The following is a 23,667-nucleotide window of genomic DNA, read 5'->3' on the forward strand; positions in this document are numbered from 1 at the left end:
CAACGCATCCAAAACGCATCAGCCAGACTCATATTGGACATCCCGCGCCAAGCTCACATTACCGGTCACCTGAAAGACCTCCACTGGCTTCCCGTCAACAAGAGAATAACGTTCCGTCTCCTCACACACGCACACAAGTCCCTCTACAATCTTGGACCCGAATGCCTCAACACACGACTTTCCTTCTACACACCGACCCGCCAACTAAGATCCTCCAATCAAGCCCTCGCTGCAGTCCCACGCATTCAAAGAACCACCATGGGAGGAAGATCCTTCTCCTACCTGGCGGCCAAAACCTGGAATTCTCTCCCCACACACCTCCGCCTCACCCAAAACCACATTTCCTTCAGGAAGGAACTTAAAACCTGGCTATTCGATAAATAATGCACCCCCTTCCCCCAAGCGCCTTGAGACCCTCTGGGTGAGTAGTGCGCTATACAAATCCCTGAACTTGAACTTGAACTTGAACATCCAATTTGGGGCGATTCAAATTTCTTCACATGGTCAACCAAGGTTGTGCCCACATTTTCCACACTTAATTTAGGAATGACAAAAGCAATGAATAATACATCTTAAAGGTTTTGTGAATTTTCTTAAGAATCCAACAATCACAAAATATATGTACCCTTTTCATTTGCACTGTCTATTCTATTCCATTCTATACAGATTTCTACAGCACATTGCTACCCAAAGGCTTCCCAGTACTAGCGTCATCGCATTTTGACACCTAAGCTTCACCGAGACCAGTCTTAGATAGACATTAAATGGAAAGAGCTATGCTTTTAGCTGCTTCCTGAACACAGGTTCGTTATCCACCAGCCTTAGGTTAATAGGCAATGAGTTCAACCGTTTTGTGGCTAGATGGGAGAAACAGAGTCCACCCCTCATGTCCTATGTATTTGGGGCACTTTCATAAGTAGGGCATTGGTTGACCCCAGTGTTCTGCTTGGGATATAGGGCACCATCAGGGTCCACAGCAAAGAGGGACGTTTGAGTGAAGTCCTCTATGTGCTAGGCATAATGTCTTAAACTTTACCCGCTGCTCAATGGGAAGCCAGTGAAGGAAGACCAAGTCACTCTTAGCAGAGATAGGTTTTTGAACAATGAGCAGAAATCAAGCTGCTGTATTTTAAACAGCTTGTAGCCTTTATGGGGCAGATTTATCATTTTTGCAGTTTGCGAGTCCTTAATAGCGAATTTTAGAGATTCGCTATTAAGGACTCGCAAAAAGCAATGTATGTAGGTTTTGCATTAATAATTGCGCTTCCTACATATTCCTTAATTGCGAATAGAAAATTGCGGTTCGCAATTAAGGAATACCTTCCCATTCAGGCCCATAGCAATGAATGGAGAGACATTCGCAATTTGCGAGTACCCAATAGGTACTCACAAATTGCGATTGCAATTTCAAGGGTGCAAGGGTGCCAGAAGGACACCCTGTTGCACTCCTGAAATATGCATGTGTGCACATGTGGCGCACATACATGCCTTAAGGACATGTACGTGCGCCACATGGCACTTTGAAAATTGCAAAAAAGTAAATCTTTCAAGGAAATCGCAAATTACCACCAACTTGAAGTTGGTGGTATTTTGCGATTTCTTAAGGCAAAATCACACAACTTGAGTGCTTGCAGAATTGCATTTAAGGAATCACAATTTGTGATTCCTCATTTGCAAAATTGGGATGATACATCCCAAAAGGCTTTTTCCCGTTTGCAGACAGGCCAATTCTGAGAATCAGCCCATTTGCAAACGGGAAAAAGGCTTCATACATCTGACTCTAGGTCACATATCGTGGGGAACCCCGGTGTAGGGAATTCCCATAGTCCAGGCACAATAGTTCTAAGGCTTGGACAACTATTTTTCTGGAGCGAAGGGGAAGCATATCCATGATTTTTTGGAGAGTTCTGCGGATGCCATAACAGCTGGTGGTCAGCTTCCTAGCTTGCGCTTCCAATGAAACATATGTGTCAAGTCATATCCCCAAGCTTTTAATGGGGGTATTAGCAATTGGTCCAATTCCTAGACAATCAGGACACCCCAGCGTCATTTGGGACTTTGGGTTATTACCCAATACCATGATCTCCATCTTCTCCCCATTGAGTTTGAGGCAGCAGCCCGCCATCCAGGTTGTGCTCCTTATCCTTGGTGTAAGTGAGATGACTCACTGTGTGTGGTCTGCATAAAAGACAATTGACAGCCCAAATTTAAGGACAATGTCAGTGAGCGGTGCATGTAGAGGTTACAAAGTGGGGACTTAGTGCGGAGCTCTGTGGCACTCTGCACTTCAGGGGGAAGAAGTCCGAGTAGCAGGTTTTTTAACAGACCCAAAACGTCCTGTCTTCTAGGAAAGATGTGAGTCAATTTAGAGCATTATCTTTTATTACAGATTTACTTATTCTTTGTGTAAGTATTTCATGGTCTACTGTGTTGAAAGCGGCATTCAGATAGCAGCGGACCCTCACTGGTCCAACATCATCTTCAGTTCCTTCGTGACAGCCAAATGTGCGGTTTCAGTGCTGTAATGTGAGCGGAACCCTATCTGCATGTGATGTAGCAGAGTATTCTCCTCCAGGAATTGGGATACATTTTGATTTACATGTTTTTTCTAGAATCTTGCCACTACTGGAAGCAGGGGTATAGGCTTGTAGTTCCCAAGACATAAGGTGCCTAGATTGTTTTATCAATAATGGTTCCACCACAGCGTGTTCCCTTGCAAAGAGAACAATGCCTCTAATTATTGAGAGGTTGAGAAGATCTAGTAGAGCTGGAAAAATACTTTCTGCTCCTTGAACGAGTATGTGGGGAAGAGTGGGTTCTGGTGGGACCCAGACTTCACTTTACTAAAAAGTGTTTGGAGCAGTTTGACATTAATAGCGGGGAAATTTGTTAGGCATATCATACATATCCCCCATGTCTGTCCCTCTGGGATGGAGTTTGGCGTGCCCTTTGCATTTTGTAGGGCACAGTAGATATCATGGATTTTGATTTGAAACAACAGTACCAGGTCATTGCAACGTGCTACCATTGCTTCTGAGCGATTACTGTATGACTCTGATATGTTTAAGGATTTAATAATTTGTAATAATTCCCTCGGGGAGTTAGATGCTTTGTCGATTTTGGTTCCAAAGTAGGATGCAAGGGCAGATTTAATATTCCAGGTGAACATTTCTAATGGCCATTCAATAGATTTGTTTCTCCCTCTCATCATATGACTTCCTCCAATTTCTTTCTAACCTCTTGCATTCTTTTTTTATGGTCAGTAGGTGTGGGGTAATCCAGGGGGAGGTGTTGCCCTTCTGGCCTAATTTAATGGTTCCTACTGGGATCACTGGATCTAAGGATTTTTAGACCCAGTCTACAAATTTAGCATTTGCCTTTATCGGATGATTTCCCAAAATGGATTTGGAGGAGTCAAGAATACTTTTCCATGTCTCCTTATTGAGTTGAGGTCATCTAGGGTCATTACTAGTTACTGGTGATGAGGATTCGCCATACAAGATCATTGACCTTAAGATTGGAGTCATTGCTGAATACGGGGTCAATGAGATGTCCTTTTTCGTGGGTGGTCCCACCTACTCTTTGAGTTAGCTGTAATGATCCACAATCCTGTAGTATGCCTGATGTGAGAGAGTTTTTAGTATCTTCAAAATGAACATTAATGTATCCCAGTAGGATCAGGTTAGGTTTTCTAATTGCTAGACTGACAATGAGGGCAGCTAGTACCTCTGAAAATTGGGAGCACGGCCAAGGAGTTCTGTAAATTAGGGCCACCTGCAGGTTGGATTATGTCAGGAATGGAGTTATCATACAACCATGTTTCCTTAAGGAAGACAACGTCTTGTCATTCGTCTTCTATAATGGAAAAAAGCTCATATATGTGACAGGCTAGCGACCTGCAATTAATCATAAAACAGATGGCATGCATGAGCTACAGTTTGTTCAAACCTGTCCTCTCTAGGAGTACGTAAGGTAAACAAGCAATTAGTACATTGCAGTGTAGCACTATCTAGACCCATGGAGTGATGGCAATTATTACTAGTGATACACCGTAAGGCATGTAATTATTGAGAGGAGTAGCATATTTTACTGGGGTAAAATAGGCAGAGTTCCTGCCCCCTGGTCCAGTTCAGGCGTGGACGGGCGCAGATGGGCTTGTCTTTGGCTTGCCTTTGGCACACTCAAGCCTTCATTTTATCCAGGCAAGTCCAAAAAACAACTAGTGTGCTGATCTCACTTGGCGACTCTAGTTTAAAGTGCAGCACCGTTTTCCTTTCTGATTTAATTCACAATCACTTTTCAGTTTCTATGGTAATATCATGCAAACAGTTTTCCCTTCCCCTCTTAATTTTTGGAAAAACAGTTTAAAATCCTATTAAAATGATGAAACCATTCAAGTTTCTTCAGTATGAAAGCATTACTCATGAACTGTGGTTGTTTCTACTGGTTCAGAATATGCATTTTGGTAAATCCTGTTATGTCTCATTTTTACACTACATGAAGCTGTCAATAAAGTTTTTTGCGTAACTTATGCAAGGATGCATAACTTACGCAAGTGTAACTATGTTTGCAGCACTAACTTATGCACATCGGAGTAACTTACAGACACACATCATACCCACTTAAAATTACATATCAGCTGTGATGTAAATGTAAAATAATACATAAGGGTAAGTTGTCACATGATAACTGTGACACAAAAAAAGTGTAACAAAAAGCAATAGCTTAAAACTTTATTGTAATACATATGTTAAATAATTGTTTTAAATAATATTAATATTTACAATTTGCTTTTAAACATTTAAGGTGAAGTTAGTTACACAACGATGCACAAGTTATATATTTTTATAAGACAATTAATGAAACTGAAGAAAGCCTTTTACAAGCTTTTGTGAACATCAAACTAATGAAAAACGCATAACTTAAGAGCTGCTTCACACTTAAGAGACTCATAAGTCTGCTTTTATCTTTTGTAAAGTGGCCCCATAACTTTGAACAATATTTACTAAATATTAAATAAAAATGTTAGTGTGCATAATCTTTTTTATTTTTCTTTCAAAATAATTTCATTATTATGTGAAAGTTAAGATAATATACGTAAATTATTTTATTATTCAATACACATTTACGTTTACCTTAGCAATTGCCCACCTCCCCAAAGGGTCAACCATACATTCACCTAACATGGCTAGGGCAGCTTTTTTGATTAAATTGGCTACTCCTTTCATTGTGCAAGATTGAGTTGTACAAATGCATTGTTCAATCCATTTCTGATGTTTTAGAACCATTGTCCATTCCTCACTAAGGTGATGTGATTCTTGAACAAAAAAATATTACAGTCCCATAATCTTAAGTACTCTAGTATCTTTTTTGTTCTAGAAGGAACCCTTAATCCGTTTACGTTCCTTTTGCTCTTTCATTTTTAGCCATGGAATACTAGACGTTTACCAACATTGCTGATATTTAAAAAAGAAGGCCAAAGATCCTTTTGATTAAGATTGTTAAATGAGAAAATTTAGTGTTTGCGTTTCTCCCACTTGCTCCCCCACCCAGTGTGTAAATAGAAATGTAACTTTGTTTGCATTTCAAGTGAAAAAACTACCCCCTCCCCCTGAGGAACCCTCCCTTACTACTACTAGAGGTAAAACTCCTCTGGTTTTCGGGCTCTGTCTCTAACCCGGCTTTATTCCAGCAAATCTCATTTGGATGAACTCTTTATCTGGTTTATCAGGGTGTTAGCTTCTTCTGGGTCCTTAAAAATAAACATTTTGTTGTTCCACATTACTGTAAGCGAGGCGGGGAAACGTAGGTTTGCAGTAGCACCCATGTTTCTTAGTTCTTACATTGATTTCCCCAGCTCCCATTGCTTGTCTTGAGTGATGTGGTATCATCTCTAACACGAAATGCCCATCCAGCTTTTTTGTACACCCCCGCTTTTAACCCTCCAGCCAGGATTTTTGCTTAAGGCACAGATGATTTAAAATTGACTAAGATCCTCCTTGGATATTTTTTTCCCTGGTATTTTAGAGACAGGACCCTGATGTACTCTTTGTATATCTTCCTCAAGGGTCTTTTTGTTAATATCAGGGTGAAGCTCTATAAGGAGGTTAATTATGAAGGACCTTATATCTTCTCCCTCCACATCTTCAGGTATATTCAGGAACCTAACGTTGTTCCTCCTTGCGGCATTTTCTAAGCTTTCCAGTTTCTCTTTCAGAATCTTGTCCCAGCCTTTTAATGTCTGTATATCTCGACTATTTTTATCTACTTGCTTTGTGAGATCTTCAAAGGCTAACTCCATTGCCCCAACTCTTTCGGAAATAGCATTCATTTTGGTTTCAAGAGGCTAACAAACTGTTTGTATTTTCAATTGGTTGTTTTTGGAGATTGCAAAATTGTCGCTTATTTCTGTAAGAAGGGTAGTTAGTAGCCCCTCCGTGAGAGAAGTAGCCCCTGTATTGCACACTGTATTTAGAGTACTTGATGAACCTAACTTTTCAATTGCACTACCGTTTCTCAGGGAGGCGATTTTTTTCCATATTGGCCAAGGAAGAAGAATATAAAGAGCTAACTGCGGTCTCATGGGTCTTTTGCAAGAGCGGTTCATAACTATTTTCCAGACATATTGGATCCATTTCCTTTCCCGTTCCCTTATCGTTTGGGGAGGTGGGCAACTGCTAAGGTAAAAATTAATGGGGCTTGGTTGACTCTTGTAAGCTACTTTGGGCCGAACTTAGATGATCCAGCTACTCTATATACTTTACTTCTTCATCTAACTAAAGTTAATGACTACATAATAATAGGGGTAATTTACCAATGCCACTGAAATAAGGAAATTTCAGGCAAGTTTATGAGTGGGAAGGGGTAGGAAATTGGTTTGTGAATACTGACTAAGGTATACGTTTTTGGCAGACACAGCCTGTCGATTAGGGCTGAAGGGCCCCACTCCGCACTACCTTTTTGCAAACATGAAGATTTTGACAGACGGAGCAAACGTCAGCCTGACAGACATTCTTCGCTTTCAGGTCAGGCGCCTGGCTGCCTGCGCTGAACTTTGCTGGGCTGAGAATTTGACAGCCCTGTGGGCATGACCTCCTCAGCCTGGCTAAGCCTTGGGGGTCTTTCCCCTCATGAACCACATTAGACCACAATCACAAAAAATCAAACAGGCCATTGCCATGACATCACATGTGAGGAAACACAACACTCATGAAATTGGCTCCTGTTTGGAGTGTTAAGGTCTTGAATATTTAATACCTTCCACAAGATAGGCATGACAATTCTTTTTGTCAGAGGCCTTAGTGGGACCTAAACACTCAGCACTATAAACAGAACCCAAAATGACTGAAACAGCAGTAGACACCATCTGCAAGGAATATCATTCCTAGCCTCAAACAAAAACTGGCATGGTGAAAATCAAAGTGGCAGGTCAAAGGTCAAATCAATAACAGGCCTCCTTTCATTTCCCTCTTGACTCTGAAAAAAAACGGCTGGAAGAGAATGAAGACAAGTTCAATCGGGGACCTGACTGGTGCTAGGAGATATTGGGCCAGATGTAGGTGGCCCAATACCGGTAGGTAACGGCCGAAATTCGGTAATTTCGACCATTACCGACTGGTATTGGGCATTCGGGATGTAGGGGACCAAAAAGTAGCTGAATCGGTAAAGTTTCCGAATCGGTAAAGTTTCCGAATCGGTCGGTAAAGTTACCGAATCGGAAACTTTACCGATTCGGTAAATAAGAAATGGTAAAAATGAATTTCGAGATGTAGGTCCCCTTTTAAATATCGAATTTGCATGAAATTCGGTATTTAAGAGTCGGTATTTACCATTGATTGAAAGCAGGTGGTAACCAGGTGCAGGCTATAAAAAAGGCCCCAAAATGCACCACTTACACCAGAATGGCGGCATTCTATGTCATTGCGAGGCGGCTACGGCTCCAGGCAGAAGGAGAGAGGGTCTGGAGGAGGGAGGAGCAGGTGTATAGGCAGAGGATCACACTATTCCAGCTCACTGAGCCTGAGATCCTACAGAGGTACAGGCTGGCCCCACAAACAATCCTGGACCACATCAGGGACCTACACCCACTTTTGGACCATCCTACCCCAAGGGCGCACACCATCCCACCCCATGTGCAGGTGCTGTGCAGCCTACACCTGCTTGCATCTGGAAGCTACCAGGTGGGGTGTCCCAGAGCTGTCTGTCCCGTTTCTTTAAAAAATTTCTTGATGCCATGTTGCAGAGAATGCAGCACTACATTAGCTTCCCTGCTACGCATTCAGAACTGCTAAGAACAAAGACAGACTTCTATCAGATGGCGCAGTTCCCTAACATCATTGGCTGCATTGATGGTACCCACATACCAATATGCCCACCTGCTGCCACAGAGTACATTTATCGGAACCGTAAATCCACCCACACCATAAATGTACAGGTGATCTGTGATGCAAAATACCTGATTACTGACATAGTAGCCAAATTCCCAGGGAGTACCCACGACTCCTACATCTTCCAAAACAGTGGGATCTACGCACGCCTGACTGCGGGGAAATTTGGCGAAGGATACTTGCTAGGTGAGACACTGTGTGAAAATCACTTGAATCGTATTACAGGTGGATGTGTGTGAGCATGTGATTAATGTTAATTTCTTTTAACTAATAGGGGACAGTGCATATGCCCTCCGGTCCTTCATCCTCACACCCTACCTCAACCCAACACCACCAAGCCAGAGGAGATACAACAGGGCACACAAAACAACTAGAAACATTGTGGAGCGCACCTTTGGCATGTGGAAGAGCAGGCTTCGCTGCCTCCAAAAAAGGGGAGGGGCCCGCCAGTACACACCATTCACCTGCTGCAAAATGATTGCAGCCTGTGCAATGCTGCACAACCTGGCGGTCAAGAAGGGCACAGAAGTGGAAATCTCAGATTATGAGGACCATGACGACGAGGAAGCAGTGCCTGAACCACACACATCTGGAGGAGCAACATCAACTGATGGCAGACACAGACGGGAAGAGGTCACAAGCAACTATTTTTAAGTAAGTAAGGAGACAAAGACAGGCCTAGTATGCTACAACACTAGTTTAATTTTGTAATGACTTTGGGTTTTTTAAGCACAAAAGTGCAACAAAAAGCATTTAACTGCAATGCTCTCAGTTCTGTTTAACTTCACCATGAACAGTGAAAGTTATTTCCTTGCTCGCTTCCCAGTAACACTAGTAGGTTGTTCAACCTGCTCACTGTCTTGCTGGCCTGTGGCCTCAGCATCGCGCCTGCTCCTCCTAGTTTCAGTTACAAGGGTGCTTCCAATGCTGCTCCTGCTCGTGGTATCCTCACTTATAGGCACATCCAGAGCAGCTGTGTGTGCAGTTTGTGCTTCAACAGCACCTCAAGAGCACTGGTCATCCTGCCCATGCCCCTAGTGACCTCATTTGTGTTTTGTGTCATGGCCTCCTGCATGTTGGAGCTTCTCCTGCATAACAGGGATGTGGCAGTGGCCAGGCAACCGGTTGATTGCTGTACTTTGGACATGTGCACGATGCCTATCCCTGTGCCTTGCAGCAAAATCATTGTCCAGTTTGGTGCATAGTAGCTGCACCGAGATGTTGATTCCCCGCATCCCTGCTGCCATCTCCTTGTTGACCTGTACCAGCTCACTGATGCCCTTTCCTATCTCTCCAATGTTACTATTCAGGGACCTCAGCTGTCATTGGCATGCCTGGATGGCTCTTCCCTGCATCCTTTGTATCCGCACCATGCTCCCCTCCAGACCAAGGAACACACTTGGACCCTCAACTGGTGCATCTGCTGGCCTTTCTTGCACTCTGCGGCATCTTGCAGTACTATGGCCCATCCCTGCACTGGAGTGTGTTGTGCCAGGGCTCACTGCTACAGGCAAGTTCTGTGGTCCGTCACCCTCCATGTCAGCTGCTACAGACTCCAAATCAGGGAGTGGAGCCACGACATGCCTCCTGCCTGGTTGTGATGGGGGTATCACATCATGCTGTGATGCTGGCATTTCTGGTGATGACAGCAGGAGAGGGGACTGAGATCTGCTAGGGGACGCCAGCAACTCTTGGGCCATTTCTGTGTCTTGGGCAGGTGGATGGCTACTTGATGCAGCTTTGTCCTGTGGTACGTTGGGGGTACTTTGTCCTGCATCCTGACTCTCCTCCCTCTCAGGTGGTGTCCCTTCAGCCTCCTGCGAACGCCTGTGAGACGTTTCACCTGTGGACATATGAGCGTACATTAGCTAAGCGCTACTGTCTCACAGTCACTACAATTAAATAATTATCACATTGGCCATGTTCTGTATGCAGTCATTACATGAACTAGTTGGTTGGTGTGCTGTATGACATGTCCTTACATTTCCTGTCTACATATCCCATCATGCATTGGCCCTGTATATTGCTAGCAGTACTGGACTTGGGTTAACTTGCCCACTAAGAGTACAGGTAAGGGTGTTGCTATTGGGGGGAATGCAGTGCATTTGTCTTACCTTTTTTGCTTGCAGCTCTGGCCGAGCTGTCTACTTCTCCCAGTCCGCAGACGCTGTCTGGTTCTAGGGTTGAGGCCACCATCTCCTCCAGGTCAGTCAGGGGGGGTGCTGGGTTCTTGCCTCCGCCTGTTTTAGATGCCTGCTTGTGTTGTTCTGCCATTTTCTTTTTTGTTTGGCTCCTCAGGTCATAAAAACGTTTTTTAAGGTCCTCTGTGTCCCTGGTGGTCACCCCAACGGCATTTACTTTCTCCATAATGTCCAGCCAGATTTTTCTTTTGGCTGATTCAGCCACAGTGAGGGACTGCCTGCCAAACAATTTGTGGTGTACCTTCACCACCTCCTCCACAAGGACCTGCAGCTCCATGCTGCTGAATTTCAGCTTCCTCCTCTTCTCAGGCTGCTCTTTTTCTTGGCTGCTTGTCATTTTTCACTTTTAAAAGTGCTCAAAACCCTTTCTGATGCTCCTGCACTCTGCTCAGCTCCAACTGCCTTTCCAGAAGCGTCTAATTAGTTGCAGCTGCCTGTGTAGCCACTTCCTGGTAGGGAGGGGGTGGGTGGTAGCACCTGATTGGCTGCCTACTTGAGTTTCACTTTTGTTTGCTTTCCGATTCGGTATTAACCGAATCGGTATTCCCTATTCATTCCTATGAGCCTTTTGGCCCATAGGAATGAATAGGGAATACCGATTCGGTAAATACCGATTCAGTAAGTTCCGATTGTCCGATACCGAATTTTACCGAATCGGTATTTTTTACCGATTTTTTTCCTACATCCCATTTTCCGATTCTAAAATACCGATTCGGTAAAATTCGGTATTTTAGAATCGGTAAAATCTTTTTACCTACATCTGACCCATTGTTCCTTAAAGGGAAGGAACCAATCTTAGAAGATCGGTTATAGCTAGACATGATTAGCCTTTAGGGATTCCAGAAAATGCTAAAAAAACAAATAAATAAATGAAATACTTCGAATTTTAAAGGACCCATTGCATACTACTCTGCAATCAGTCTGACTTTAGTAAACCCCATTCTATAATAACTCCAGACCTACTACAACATCAAAAAGCTTGGATGATCATCCAAAGGTCAAGAGGAAAGGGGGATTGTTTTGGTTTGGAAAACAATTCCTTCATAAATCTGCAGATTAGTCCTTTGACATAAATCTCAAGCAAAACAAAAGCATTGGCCTGGAACCCCAGGTGAAAGAACAGGATATAAAAAAGCAGACTGCATTTATGATATGGACGGCGAAACAACAGATGCTCTAAAACAGGAGTTCAAGAGCAACACACAAACACACACACCATTCACACATTAGGCAAACCACAAAAAGAAACTTCACACAAGGTTATATAAAAATATCCTTTGTATTATACATAAACCACATTAGACCACAATCACAAAAAATCAGCTAGGCGAATGACCACAATCACATAGATCCTAAATCACTTTAAGAATCAGGCAATTGTCATAACATCACAAGTAAGTGCAATCAAGTAAATACTTATAGGTTGCACACATTATAAAATCACCATCACTGCACATATTAGGCGAATCCTGAAATAATGCTTGTTATCCTGACCATGCAAGGCAAAAATGACATACATTAGAACATATCAGGGCCGGTAATGCAGGTTAGGTCATACATAAATCATGGCTACTGGGCATACTATGACAGACCTGGAAATGTGAGGAAACACAACACTCATCACAACCTCAGGGCATAAATATTAAGCAGTTAGGTAAGGAGAAACATATGGGTCACCAAACATCCTGGCACATAAATCACCATATGTCACTAGGAACCCATCATTTGCTGTAAGCCCATCAGCGACAAGCTACAAGAACCTCTGTGCTCCTCTTATGTGTAAAACTGTACCCAGAGAGTGCCTGGATGTACGAGTGCCAGTTAGGACGCAGGAGCATCTGAATGCCTACCAGTAGGGCTATAGTAATCCCATAACAAAGGGCAGGAACACATGCCCTCCTATTAGGGGCAATATGGTAATCCACAGAAAGTTCCCTACTCCGCGAAGCAGGGGCCTCCATTGAGGACTCTCCCCGGGATGAACCTCCAACAAATGCCCCAAGGTATGTGTTTGGGCGAGGGTATACACACACTGCTACCTTCGGCGGCAAGACCTCCAAGGATCCTCTGCCTGCAAATCAGTGGCTGGGGTTGCCTGCCAACTTGAGGTGCTGGCCTTGCTCCATGGGCTTGCCCGCCCTCCTCTGATGGGAACAAAAATGCTGGCGACCTACTGAAGGACTCCAATGAGACCCTCTTGGGCCGGGAAGGCCTGGAGCGAATTCTCAGTTTCTCTTGGGTGGAATCTCCTCCGGTGACTGGGCCCTGCCCACAGCGGAAGCCGGACTCCGGACCTGGGAGGTCCTTTGGTGCAGCTCCCACCTCTGCCCTTGCACCTGTGGCAGCTCTCTATGCTGCTGGAGAGGGCAGGGGAAGCACTAAGCTAGTAGAAAGGTGCTCTCCACTTGCATGCAACAGGGGCAAAGATGCCCGTCATGTGCAGATCCTCGGTCAACAAAATGGGGTGCGAATAATGAAATGCTCTCCATGCAAGGATTGCCCAAGGTGTAGGAGTACAGTGCTTTCCTCGCAATGACCATCACAGTGAGGGGTCAGAAACGGTGTATTCCAATACAGCTCCTATGGCATTCCCGACCACTGCTGGACTCACAGACAAGAGTCAAACACCAGAGGTGGACTGAGGCAACTTTCACTGAACCTGAATTTGCAAAACAACGAGGGGGGCAACACAACATGCCCTTGAAGAACATTTGGGCACACAAGCATGAAAGTAGGTGGCAGAACAGCACAACATGTCTTTTGTAAGGGACGAGGCAGTCCTATTTAGAAGGTCAGTAAAGCAAAGTCCAGGTGGTCGTTTCTCCTAACAGCTCAGCAGTTCCTCTGGTGCTGCATGTAGAGCCAGCAGCATCTGGCCACAAGTCCCACATAGTGTCTCAAATTATGGGGTCATAGCCCCTGTACTTATACTCACAAAGTCTTTGTTCTGTGGGCACCTCAAACAACTTTAGAAGTACACAACACTCCCATTCAATCCCCAGCCTTGGCTCCAGACACACTACAGGGGGGGTAGATACAGCATTGTGAAACACAGGCACAGCCCTATTCAGGTGCAGGGGACAGCTCCTACCACCACTCTAAATGCAGACCAGGCCTATTCACCCCAACTATGAGTCACCCAGGAAAGGCAGGACACACCTCAACTCCCCCTTGTGACTGTCTACAGTGAATGAACATCCCCAGCCCCTATCACTCCCAAACCCAGATAGTGAATACATAACCAGGCAGGGCTCAAAGAGTCATAAGCACAAAGAAATGCCCACTTCTAAAAGTGGCATTTCTAAATTAGTAAACAAATCCGCTTTCACCAATAAGCAGGATTTATTACCAATATTCCAAACATAACAAACATGGTCATGCTACCTCTTTCATATCAGAAAGTACCACTGAAACACATACTAGGGAACTCCCAATGCAAACCTATTAGAGGAGCAGCCTCACAGTAGTGAGAAACCAAATATGTTTTTTGTCACTACCAGGACATGCCACACAACAAAGGTGCATGTCTTACCTTTTACCTATATAGCACCCTGCCCAATGGGCTACCTAGGGCCTACCTTAGGGTCGACCTATATGTAGTATAATGTAGTTTCAGACTTGGCAAACCCTTTAAATGCTACGTCACTGTGGCAGTAAACTGTACACACAGACCATGCAGCAGCAGAAGCCTGAGACCGGTTGAAAGGCTACTTCTGTGGGTGGTGCAAGCACCTAGTAGCATTAATTTACAGCCCGGGGTAAATAGGATACCACTGTACAAGGAGTGTACAGGTAAATTAATATGCCAAACAAGTGTAGACCAATCCCACCACGTTTACAGGAGAGAGCACATGCACTTTAGCCCTGATCAGCAGTGGTAAAGTGCCCAGAGTCCTAAAACCAACACAACCAGGAGGGTGGGAAAATGTTCTGGAATAACCCTGCAAAAGGGGCCAGGTCAAACAATACTGAATACCAGACACAGAGCCCCAGAGAAGAAAATATACTTAGGTTCCATATATGAACATATAAGATGACAATGCAGGCTTGGTCACATCGGCAGGTATCCGGACAGCGGGCAAATGACCTGATGAGATCTTGTCAATGTGAAATTCAATGTGAGATTCCGCATTGCCAAGCAGAAAGAGAACATTTAACAAACGTAGTTTGAACAACTCATCAGATCTCTTAAAATTAGTTGTAATGTCAGGCCCTCGGGCGCTCTACGGCTACAATTAGAAAATGCTAAATTCACAATTGAATCCCTTTATAGAGCAAATGCCAAGAGGGCTTTGGTGAACCTTACACCAAGAAAAAGGGCAGGACAACTTCTAGCAAGGAAAGTGATACCCATTTGGCCATATCGCTTGTTTGTAATGCTGGGGGCCACCTATTGACCCACGCAATGTAGAGCCGTTATGAAACTTATACAAATCAGAGGTACCAGCCACTGTGGCATCTTAAGAACTTTATTTAAACTGTCAAGCCCTATCATACTTGTTGCAGAAAGGTGGAGCTATGCTCTCTGGTGAGATTACCCTGTAAGAAATCTCTGAAGATATCTTGTACCTTCCAAGCTGCAAATCTGTAGGCAAAGATGGCTTCCGTGGTTAGTTCTAAAAAGGCAGAAAATATTTAATGACAACTATGCTCCCTGCAATGTTTGAGGAAATGGTTGATTGTGGATCACAATTAGTTATTTCAATTATGGCAGTAATCTTCCTTATCCCTAAAGAAGGGAAAGACTCCCTTGACTGCATTAGTTTTTGCCCCATAGTGTTATTACTGAGGATATGTAAATTCTAGTGAAAACCCTTGCCAATAAATTGTGCAGTGTAATATCACCCATAGTCCACGAATCTCAAGTAGGATACGCACCAGGCCACTCCTCCCATAATCACTTGAGGGCTCTGACATGCCTATTACGATTTGCAAGGATATGCTAGAAAACATCCTGACCATTTCTCTTGACACAGAGAAAGCATTCACCTAGTTCGGGTGGTAATATTTCTTCCAGATTCTTCAGAACTATGGCCATGGACAGGGGTTTATCTTGGATATGTGTGTGCTTTACGATAACCAGTCAGTTGAAGTCAGCAATGGAAGCTTCTTATCGAGACTGATTCAGATAGGCGAAGTGATATGCAAAGGCTTCCCCTATCACCTCCTCTTTTGAAAAGAAGAAACTACTTCAAAAGATATCACTCTATCATATCACTCTATCAACAAGGTAAGAATACAAGTAGATAGGATGGTTGCAACCCAAACATACAAGTAGGTTTTTGGGCTGCTATTTTTGAAAATCCACGGATCTACACTGATGAAAATTAACACTACTATTAAACAATTCATGTTGGGAGGGACAAAACCAAGACTGAAGTCTATAAATCACTAGCTAACAGGCATAAGCAGGTTTAAGATTAATGCATACAGACTTATGCTGCATGGCACACAATCTCACATAAATGGTTGCTTCCACTCACAGTACCTCCTCTGGATCCAGTTATAGAGGAACTTACACCCTGATGCCAAAATGACTAACCCCTTTAAATAGCCATAGTTCTGTAATCCCAGGTCTTCACACTTCTGTTCTTGGAGCCATGTTCCATACCTAGAAAGCTGTGTGTAAATTACACAACAATAACTTCCTGAACAACTTATCTGCTTGTTTAAGGCACAACACTGGAATTTTAACTGGTAGTAAAACATTTCAAGGGACTTTTAAGTTAGATCAGATATTGGATTGTGGCTCTCTCAACGCTCTTCATGTGTTATGTGATGAATTTGGCTTTGATAATACCCTCTTCCTCAAAACAATCACTTTTCATATCACCTACAACTTTGAGTGGGCCATTTTCTCAATGCACTAACAGACCTTCCTGTAGTAAAATCCCTGGTGACCGGGAAGAGCTTCAAAAGGGTAGTCTCAGGGCTATATGGTATGATCACTAACAATCTCTTTTTGGCACTAGCCCTGACTAATTCCAGGCAATTTTGGCAACATGCATTACAGATCAGCCAGTCCAAGGTTCAACAATCACACTCGTAGGTGGCTAACAACAACTTTGGCTACAGCTTAACCATCTCTCCCGAGACACTAGAGGAAGGCAACTACATTGGACGGCTTACCAAATTGATGAAGGTGGCCACCTCTAAATGAGTAAATGATAATAAATGACCCAATGACTATTACTCCAAACCGTCCCTTCTATAGTAGATGAATGACATACCTTAGAAGGCAAATACTCAAAGTAGAGTGACTATTTAGTGGGTCTCATGCTTCTTCACACAGACAGCTACTGACACTTTCATTATATGGTATTGTAACTGCATTCAACACGACATTGCATTTAGATAGGGTGTACTATCCCAGAGTACCCAGGATGAGGCACTAAGTGCTTTACAGTGAGTAGCAGGTTTACTCTGGAACACAAGGTAGGTGGTTAATCCAAACATTAATGGTTATTGAGGTTAGTCTTGTGCTCTCAAAAAAAAAACAATTCATGCACTTACTCTAGTTTCACTGTTGTAAAATAAATTTGCAGGCGAGATGGTTAGTGAAGGTATATGAGTTCATGCAAATGATTGGCAGGATGAATGGATGGGATAGAAGAGATTGTGTAGTCTTAGGCTGCAGAAGTCTGGTTTAACAAGAAAAAGGTTGAGATCTATGAAATGTGATGTAGAGAATTTGAAGAAATAAAATGACAGATATTAAGGCTGACAGGAGGGCAATTTAGAATTGGCTATACTCAGAGAAAGGATCCATGCAGTTGATGGAAGGTAAGTAAAGGGTCATTCGAAAGAGAGGCAACAATCCAAAGTTTTAGGTCAAGCAACATTTTCATGAAAGTTAAGAAGATGGGAGCACATAAAATCAATAATAAGCACATAAACTGAAAATGCATGCACTTTAAAGTGTAATTTACTTACCCTACTATTACAATCACAAAATCCAGTAAATTCCATCCATTCCGTACATATGCATTGGGATGCATCAATAATCCATAGGCAATGATTTTTAAAAATGTTTCAATTGTAAAAACTATTAGGAAGGCATATTCTACTTTTTCCTATAAAAAAAGAAAGAGAAAAATATTAGAACAAAAAATGACAAAACTATAATCATGAAACAAGGCATGGGAAAATGATGAACGTGCAGGTAGTACACTGACATTTTATGCTTTGTATAGCTACCAATCCTATTTAAAGAGGCATTCTTCTTCTGCGGCAGAGATCTGTGAATAACACAGTTCATTCCAATAAATATCGACGGCTAAGAATTACAGAGTTAGGAATCATGAAACATTATCCTTTCTACCTCTGTGTGCTACTGGCAGGGCCGGACTGGCTGTAGCGGGCACAGGTGTTTCCCCAGTGGGCCGCCAGGGTGGGGGGCGGTTTTGGGCCCCTGGGTGCCGTTTTTGTCACCGGGGGTGGGCAATTATCGGCCCCTGGTAACAAAATAGGCCGAAACCGACCCTTTCAAGCAACTCGGCTGCACCCCCCTTCCCTTCCTGGGGAGAGCAGCCAAGCAGTTTGCCAGGGCCGGTTGTGATTCCCAGTCCGGCCCTGGCTACTGGTGTAAATGGGTAATACCTGGGAGCTGATAACTTAAAATCTGAAGTCAACAACCTACCCCAATTAACATTTAAAACAGACTGAGGAAATATTAATTCGGAAATGTCAAAGTATCTGTTCTCCCTTTGGTTTTCCGCCCCGACTGTGGAGTCTCTGCTGTCATAAACTTATTATTAACTCGGAGTTTGTGAACAGCAACAATATAGTAAACTTACACAAAAGTGTAAATTTACATTTGTGAAGCAGGACCTTCGTGTTCTGCTCTTCACGTTTCAAGTGCAATATCCTGGTTTCAGTCCATTTTAAATGTTCTGGGGCTCAAATGGGAGTCTTGCGTCACTTCTGCACCACGTAAAGTGGTACATGCATGACATAGGACTCACAAAGATTTATGAAGCCACGCAAAGCCACCCTGCGTGGATTTGAGTGGCCTCATAAATCATGAGTAAGGCGATGCAGCACAAATTGCTGCGTCACCATACCCCGTCCCAGGGAGGTGTTGCATGGGAGTTGTGGTGGGTTTCCCATGCGGCACCCATGGAATTTGATGCTGTCCCAGATTTACAAAGTGATGCAAAGCCAAGGAAGCCCCATATCCATACGCCTCCCGAGGTGAGGCATAACAAGTTGAAATAGGTTTATTTCTCTTCTCCTTGTTTTTTCCTCTTTCTATGTGTGCAGCATTCTAGGGTGTAGAGTAATTATCCACAGAATTATTGATGATAAAAGTAAGTTTATTGGTAGATTAAGAAGCACTCCCTGCATACAACTGAAGGCTCCAAGTAGTCAGCGGTAACTGACTTGACAGTAGCAGTTAAAGCAAAGAATACAACATGAACAAACTGTACAGGGTAGCGAGGCATGCACATTCAAGTAATAACATGTCATGAGATATACTCAAAAGGAAACATAAGCGCGAGTCACGCACAGTGAATGTACACTTGAAAGAAAATACATGCGCGAGTCACAAAGAGTGAATGCGCGAGCGTTTACGCGTGCATGAATACATACACAACACACCTTCCCCCCTTATAAAATGAAACAAAAAAAAACAACAAACAAAAATAACCAGAAAATTAAACTTTTCCTGTCATGTAAGCAACAAAATCTGATAACCACTTGGGTTTTCTTGTAGTTCTTTTGGGCAAAGAAACACTATGTTGAACACCAACATTTTGATTGGCAATACTATTGCTTGAACAACCGGGTATTGCAGCTGTATTTTGATTGGTGTAACAACTACTTGAACAACAGGGTATGGCAGCTGTATCATCACAAGCTTCACCCTCACCTGAATCCTCATCCAAATATGACAGATCAGAATGTTCAGGAATAGATTCTTTACAAAAAACATTCTTATCAGCCTTGAGGATAGCAATCCTACTGAGATTCCAAACTTTATTGTTTGATAATCTCACTGAATTTTTTAATACCTCTAAAACTTCAAAAGGGCCCATAAACGAACTTTCACCTTTCTTGACCTTCCACGGTTTTTTAACCTTCACCATCATACCAACTTCCACTGTCGGATCCTTTTTTGAACCAAATTTCTCATCAAAGTACTTTTTATTAGTGCAATGGGTGCGAATGAGGTTTTCTTTAACTTTACTCAAATCCACGTTTGAAGCAGTGGAATTGACCAACCATGACGGATTCACCTTAGTTCTGGGAATTCTTCCCCTCATGATTTCAAAAGGAGAATACCCAGTCATGGGATTCATGTTTGTTCTGTACATCCAGACTTTCTTAAATATTTCAACTTCCCATTTCTTGTCATCATTACCAGTAAACTGTATGGCACCCTTAAGAACCCTATTAAATCTCTCTATTACTCCATTCCCACTAGGGTTATATAAAGAAGTAGTGGAATGGGTAATGCCAAGTCTGGAAAAATAATCATTGGCTTTTTTCGAATTGAATTGTACACCATTGTCAGAAATAATTCTTACTGGTAGACCCTCTTCAATAAAAACTTTATCCAGAAAACATAGTACAGAATCAGTATCTATTTTTTGAACAATTTTGATAATAGGCCATTTAGAGAAAATGTCAATAGCTGCAATGACATACTTAGATTCACAACCAATGGGACCCATAATGTCTATCGCAATAGTTTCCCATGGATTGTTAGGAATGGTATGTGTACCCATATTTGGTTTGAGGGTAACTAAAGACTTATCAGAATTTGCACACACAACACAATTCCTAACTAATCGTTCAATAAACATGTCCATCCCTGGCCACCAAAATAAATGCTTAACTTGTTGTTTGGTTCTAACCATGCCACTATGACCTTCATGGCTTTGTAAAACTATAACTTTCCTCACACCCACTGGTGGAATAATACGTTCTCCTCTTTTAATGATGTTCTCACAACATGAAAGCTCTGATCTCACTTCCCAGAAACTCTTCAACTCTGAATCTAAACACTTTTTATCAGGCCAAGCACTAGTGATGTAATTAGCTACATTCTTTAAAACTTCATCATCCTCAAATTTTTCCTTCCATAGAGTCTGATCAATAGAAATAGGACCCTCATCATGAATCATGGCAATCTGGAAATCATCCCATTCATTGTGCAAATCCTCTTGAATGGGTAAGGGCATCCTAGATAAGAAATCAGCAGAAACATTTTCCTTACCAGGTACATATTGTATATTATAAATAAAGTCTTGTAAACGCATGGACATGCGTGCAATACGGGCTGAGGCTCTCAACATGCCTTCTGTAGTAAGAAGCCGTACTAAAGGTTTGTGATCACTCCTCAGAATACATTCCTTACCCCAGACAAACACCCTGAAATGTTCCAAAGCCCAAATGCATGCTAAAGTCTCCCTTTCTATTGTGGAATACTTCTCTTCAGCAGGCGTAAGTGCCCTGGAAGCATGTGCAATAATGACTTCTTTTCCTTCATTCGTTTTTTGAGTAAACACAGCACCTAAGCCTTTTGAACTAGCATCAGTAGTGATGATGTTTTGCAAAGAAGGATCAAAACAAGAAAGTGCACTTGCAGAGCAAATAGCGCTCTTTACATCACAAAACTCCTTCTCACATTCATTCGTCCACTCAAAAACAACTCTATTCTTAATCAACTGTCTGATATTATACGTTCTACATAAAAAATCAGGGACATACCTGGCGTAGAACTCGACTAAACCTAGAAAGGATCTTACATCATCTTTAGACTGAGGATGAGGAGCAGACTCAATGGCTTCTAAAAGCGAAGGTTTTGGTTTGATTCCCTCTTCACAGAGTTCATGGCCTAAGTAATTTACAGAATGAACACCAAATTTACATTTCTCATGCTTGATGGTAAGGCCATGTGCGTTGAGTGCACTTAAAACTTCTTCTAAAGCAGCAATGTGCTTGTCTTTGTCGTCATTGAAAACTAAAATGTCATCTTGAAAACAGATAGCATTTTTACAATCTTTTAAAATGTCCTGCATAACTCTCTGAAAGATTGCTGCCGCAGACGCTAAACCAAATGGCATCCTGTTGAATCTAAAGCACACAAAAGGTGTAATAAATGCAGTCAGGTCTTTACTTTTGTCATTTAACTCTATCTGATGGTACGCAGCAGATAAATCGATGGTTGAAAAAAATTTAGACCCCCCAACAACAGATAACATCTCAGAAATACGGGGAAGGGGAAACTGATCTACAATAATATTATTGTTGAGATGGCGAAGGTCAATGCATAGTCTTACCTTGCCATTGGCCCGTCTAGCAGCCACTATGGGCGAAACCCATTCAGATGATTTAACTTTATCTATTATGCCCTCTTCTATCAAAGCGTCTAATTCATTTTTTACTTCATCTCTAACGGCACAGGGGATATTTCTAGCTTTATGTATTTTAGGACAAGCATTTTCTTTTAAACGAATTTCATGTTTAAAGTTGGTTAACCTCCCAATGCCTTTTGAAAAAACATTTGGAAACTTATTTAACATCAGAGAAGATATACCATTCTGTTCATCAATTAGCATCACAGGATTGGGACTATTAGGGTCCAGTACGATGTCAAGTTTACCACAGTCAAACCAGCTAAGTACTGAAGGACCCTTCTTTGAGACATATAATTTTGCAATACACTTTCTGTTTTTGAATCTGAAAACTAAGGTTCTGAACCCTAAAATATCTATCCTTCCACCAGAATATCCTTCAGGATTGATGTCACTTTTCTCTAAGTGACTACTTAGTCTTGGTACAAACAGTTTTTTCCAAACAGATTCACACACTATAGAATAAGGTGATCCAGAATCAGCATACATGTTGATCTTTACACCTCCAATAACCATATCACATAATGGTTTTTTCTTAATAGTAGTGTCATTTACATTCAGAATTACGGATTCTTTTATGTTAAGAACAAAAGAACAGTTGTTAGAGTCATTTGTGAAATCTTCATCATCGCTGTTATCACTCAATTCAATACATTTCACTTTTTGGTTAACTTTACTCCTTCTGCAAGCAGAGGTAAAGTGCCCCATTAAGCCACAATTTGAACATTTCTGTTTTAAACCTGGACACATTTTGTTATTTGCTAAGTGTGATTTGCTGTTGCATCTAAAACACTTTAAGTTACCTTTGAAGTCCTCAGAATTTCCTTTGGAGGAAAATATTTGTTTCTTTTTAGAAAAATCCTTATTTGTGTTATCATACTTGTGATTAATCTTTGAAACAACATCTTTACTAACTGAAGCACCTTTGCCTTTAACTTGTTGTGCACTCCTACAGGAAAGTTCAGCTTTCCTAACAATGGATACTATAAAATCTAAGTTTTCATCACCATTTATCCACAGCCTTTCTTGTATAGTGTCATTACTGGAGTGCATAACAACCTGATCTCTGATGAGATCTTCTTGTAAATTACCAAATTTACAATCTAACGCCAAAGTTTTTAGAGAAGAAACAAAATTATCAACAGATTCCTCACTTAACTGCTTCCTCTGAAAAAATTTATACCTAGAAATTCCTATGCATACTTTAGGAGAGCAGTATTTATCAAAGTCATATATAGCCTTATCAAAGACATTCATATCACCACTTGCTTGTGATGTAGGTAGTTGATTGAAGGCTTTTAACCCCTCAGGTCCCAAGCAGTGTAAGAAAATACCTTTTTTTTCAGGAGCTTTCATTTTCCCATTGGCATCTAATGTTTCAATATAATTTAAAAAATAAGCCTTCCATTCAATCCAGGGCATACAAGGAGAACTACCAGCTGACTAATAACTTTGTGGTGGAGAAAGAGTGTAACCCTGAGCACACATAATGGTGGAAATAGAGAGTTAAATTACACTCGGTATCAACAACTTGTCTCTCCTGTAAGTAAACAAATAAATAAATGGTTGTTAAAGAGTAATTCCAATGAGGAAAAGTAAAGTACTTGGTTGTTGAAGAAACAGTCAGACGATTCCAAGAAAAAACGAACGCTTCTCTGTTTTAATCACAGCCGCTTTTCTGCTTTTCAATTTCCACTCCGTTGTTAATAAGCCGAA

The 23,667-nt window shown here is 42.1% G+C and overlaps 1 protein-coding gene across 2 annotated transcripts in view; it reads right to left on the reverse strand.

Annotated features, from left to right (window-relative positions):
- The window catches only part of CACNA1D (calcium voltage-gated channel subunit alpha1 D), a 1,365,963-nt gene that overhangs the window by 746,933 nt on the left and 595,363 nt on the right, over positions 1–23,667 (reverse strand). For both annotated transcript variants that reach the window (XM_078661595.1, XM_078661596.1), the window contains exon 4: positions 17,522–17,661. In XM_078661595.1, coding sequence (XP_078517721.1) covers positions 17,522–17,661 — 140 coding nt within the window. The remainder of the gene's footprint in view (positions 1–17,521; positions 17,662–23,667) is intronic.

The sequence above is a fragment of the Lissotriton helveticus genome, chromosome 9 (genome assembly GCF_964261635.1).
Source record: "Lissotriton helveticus chromosome 9, aLisHel1.1, whole genome shotgun sequence".
NCBI classification, from domain to species: Eukaryota; Metazoa; Chordata; class Amphibia; order Caudata; family Salamandridae; genus Lissotriton; species Lissotriton helveticus.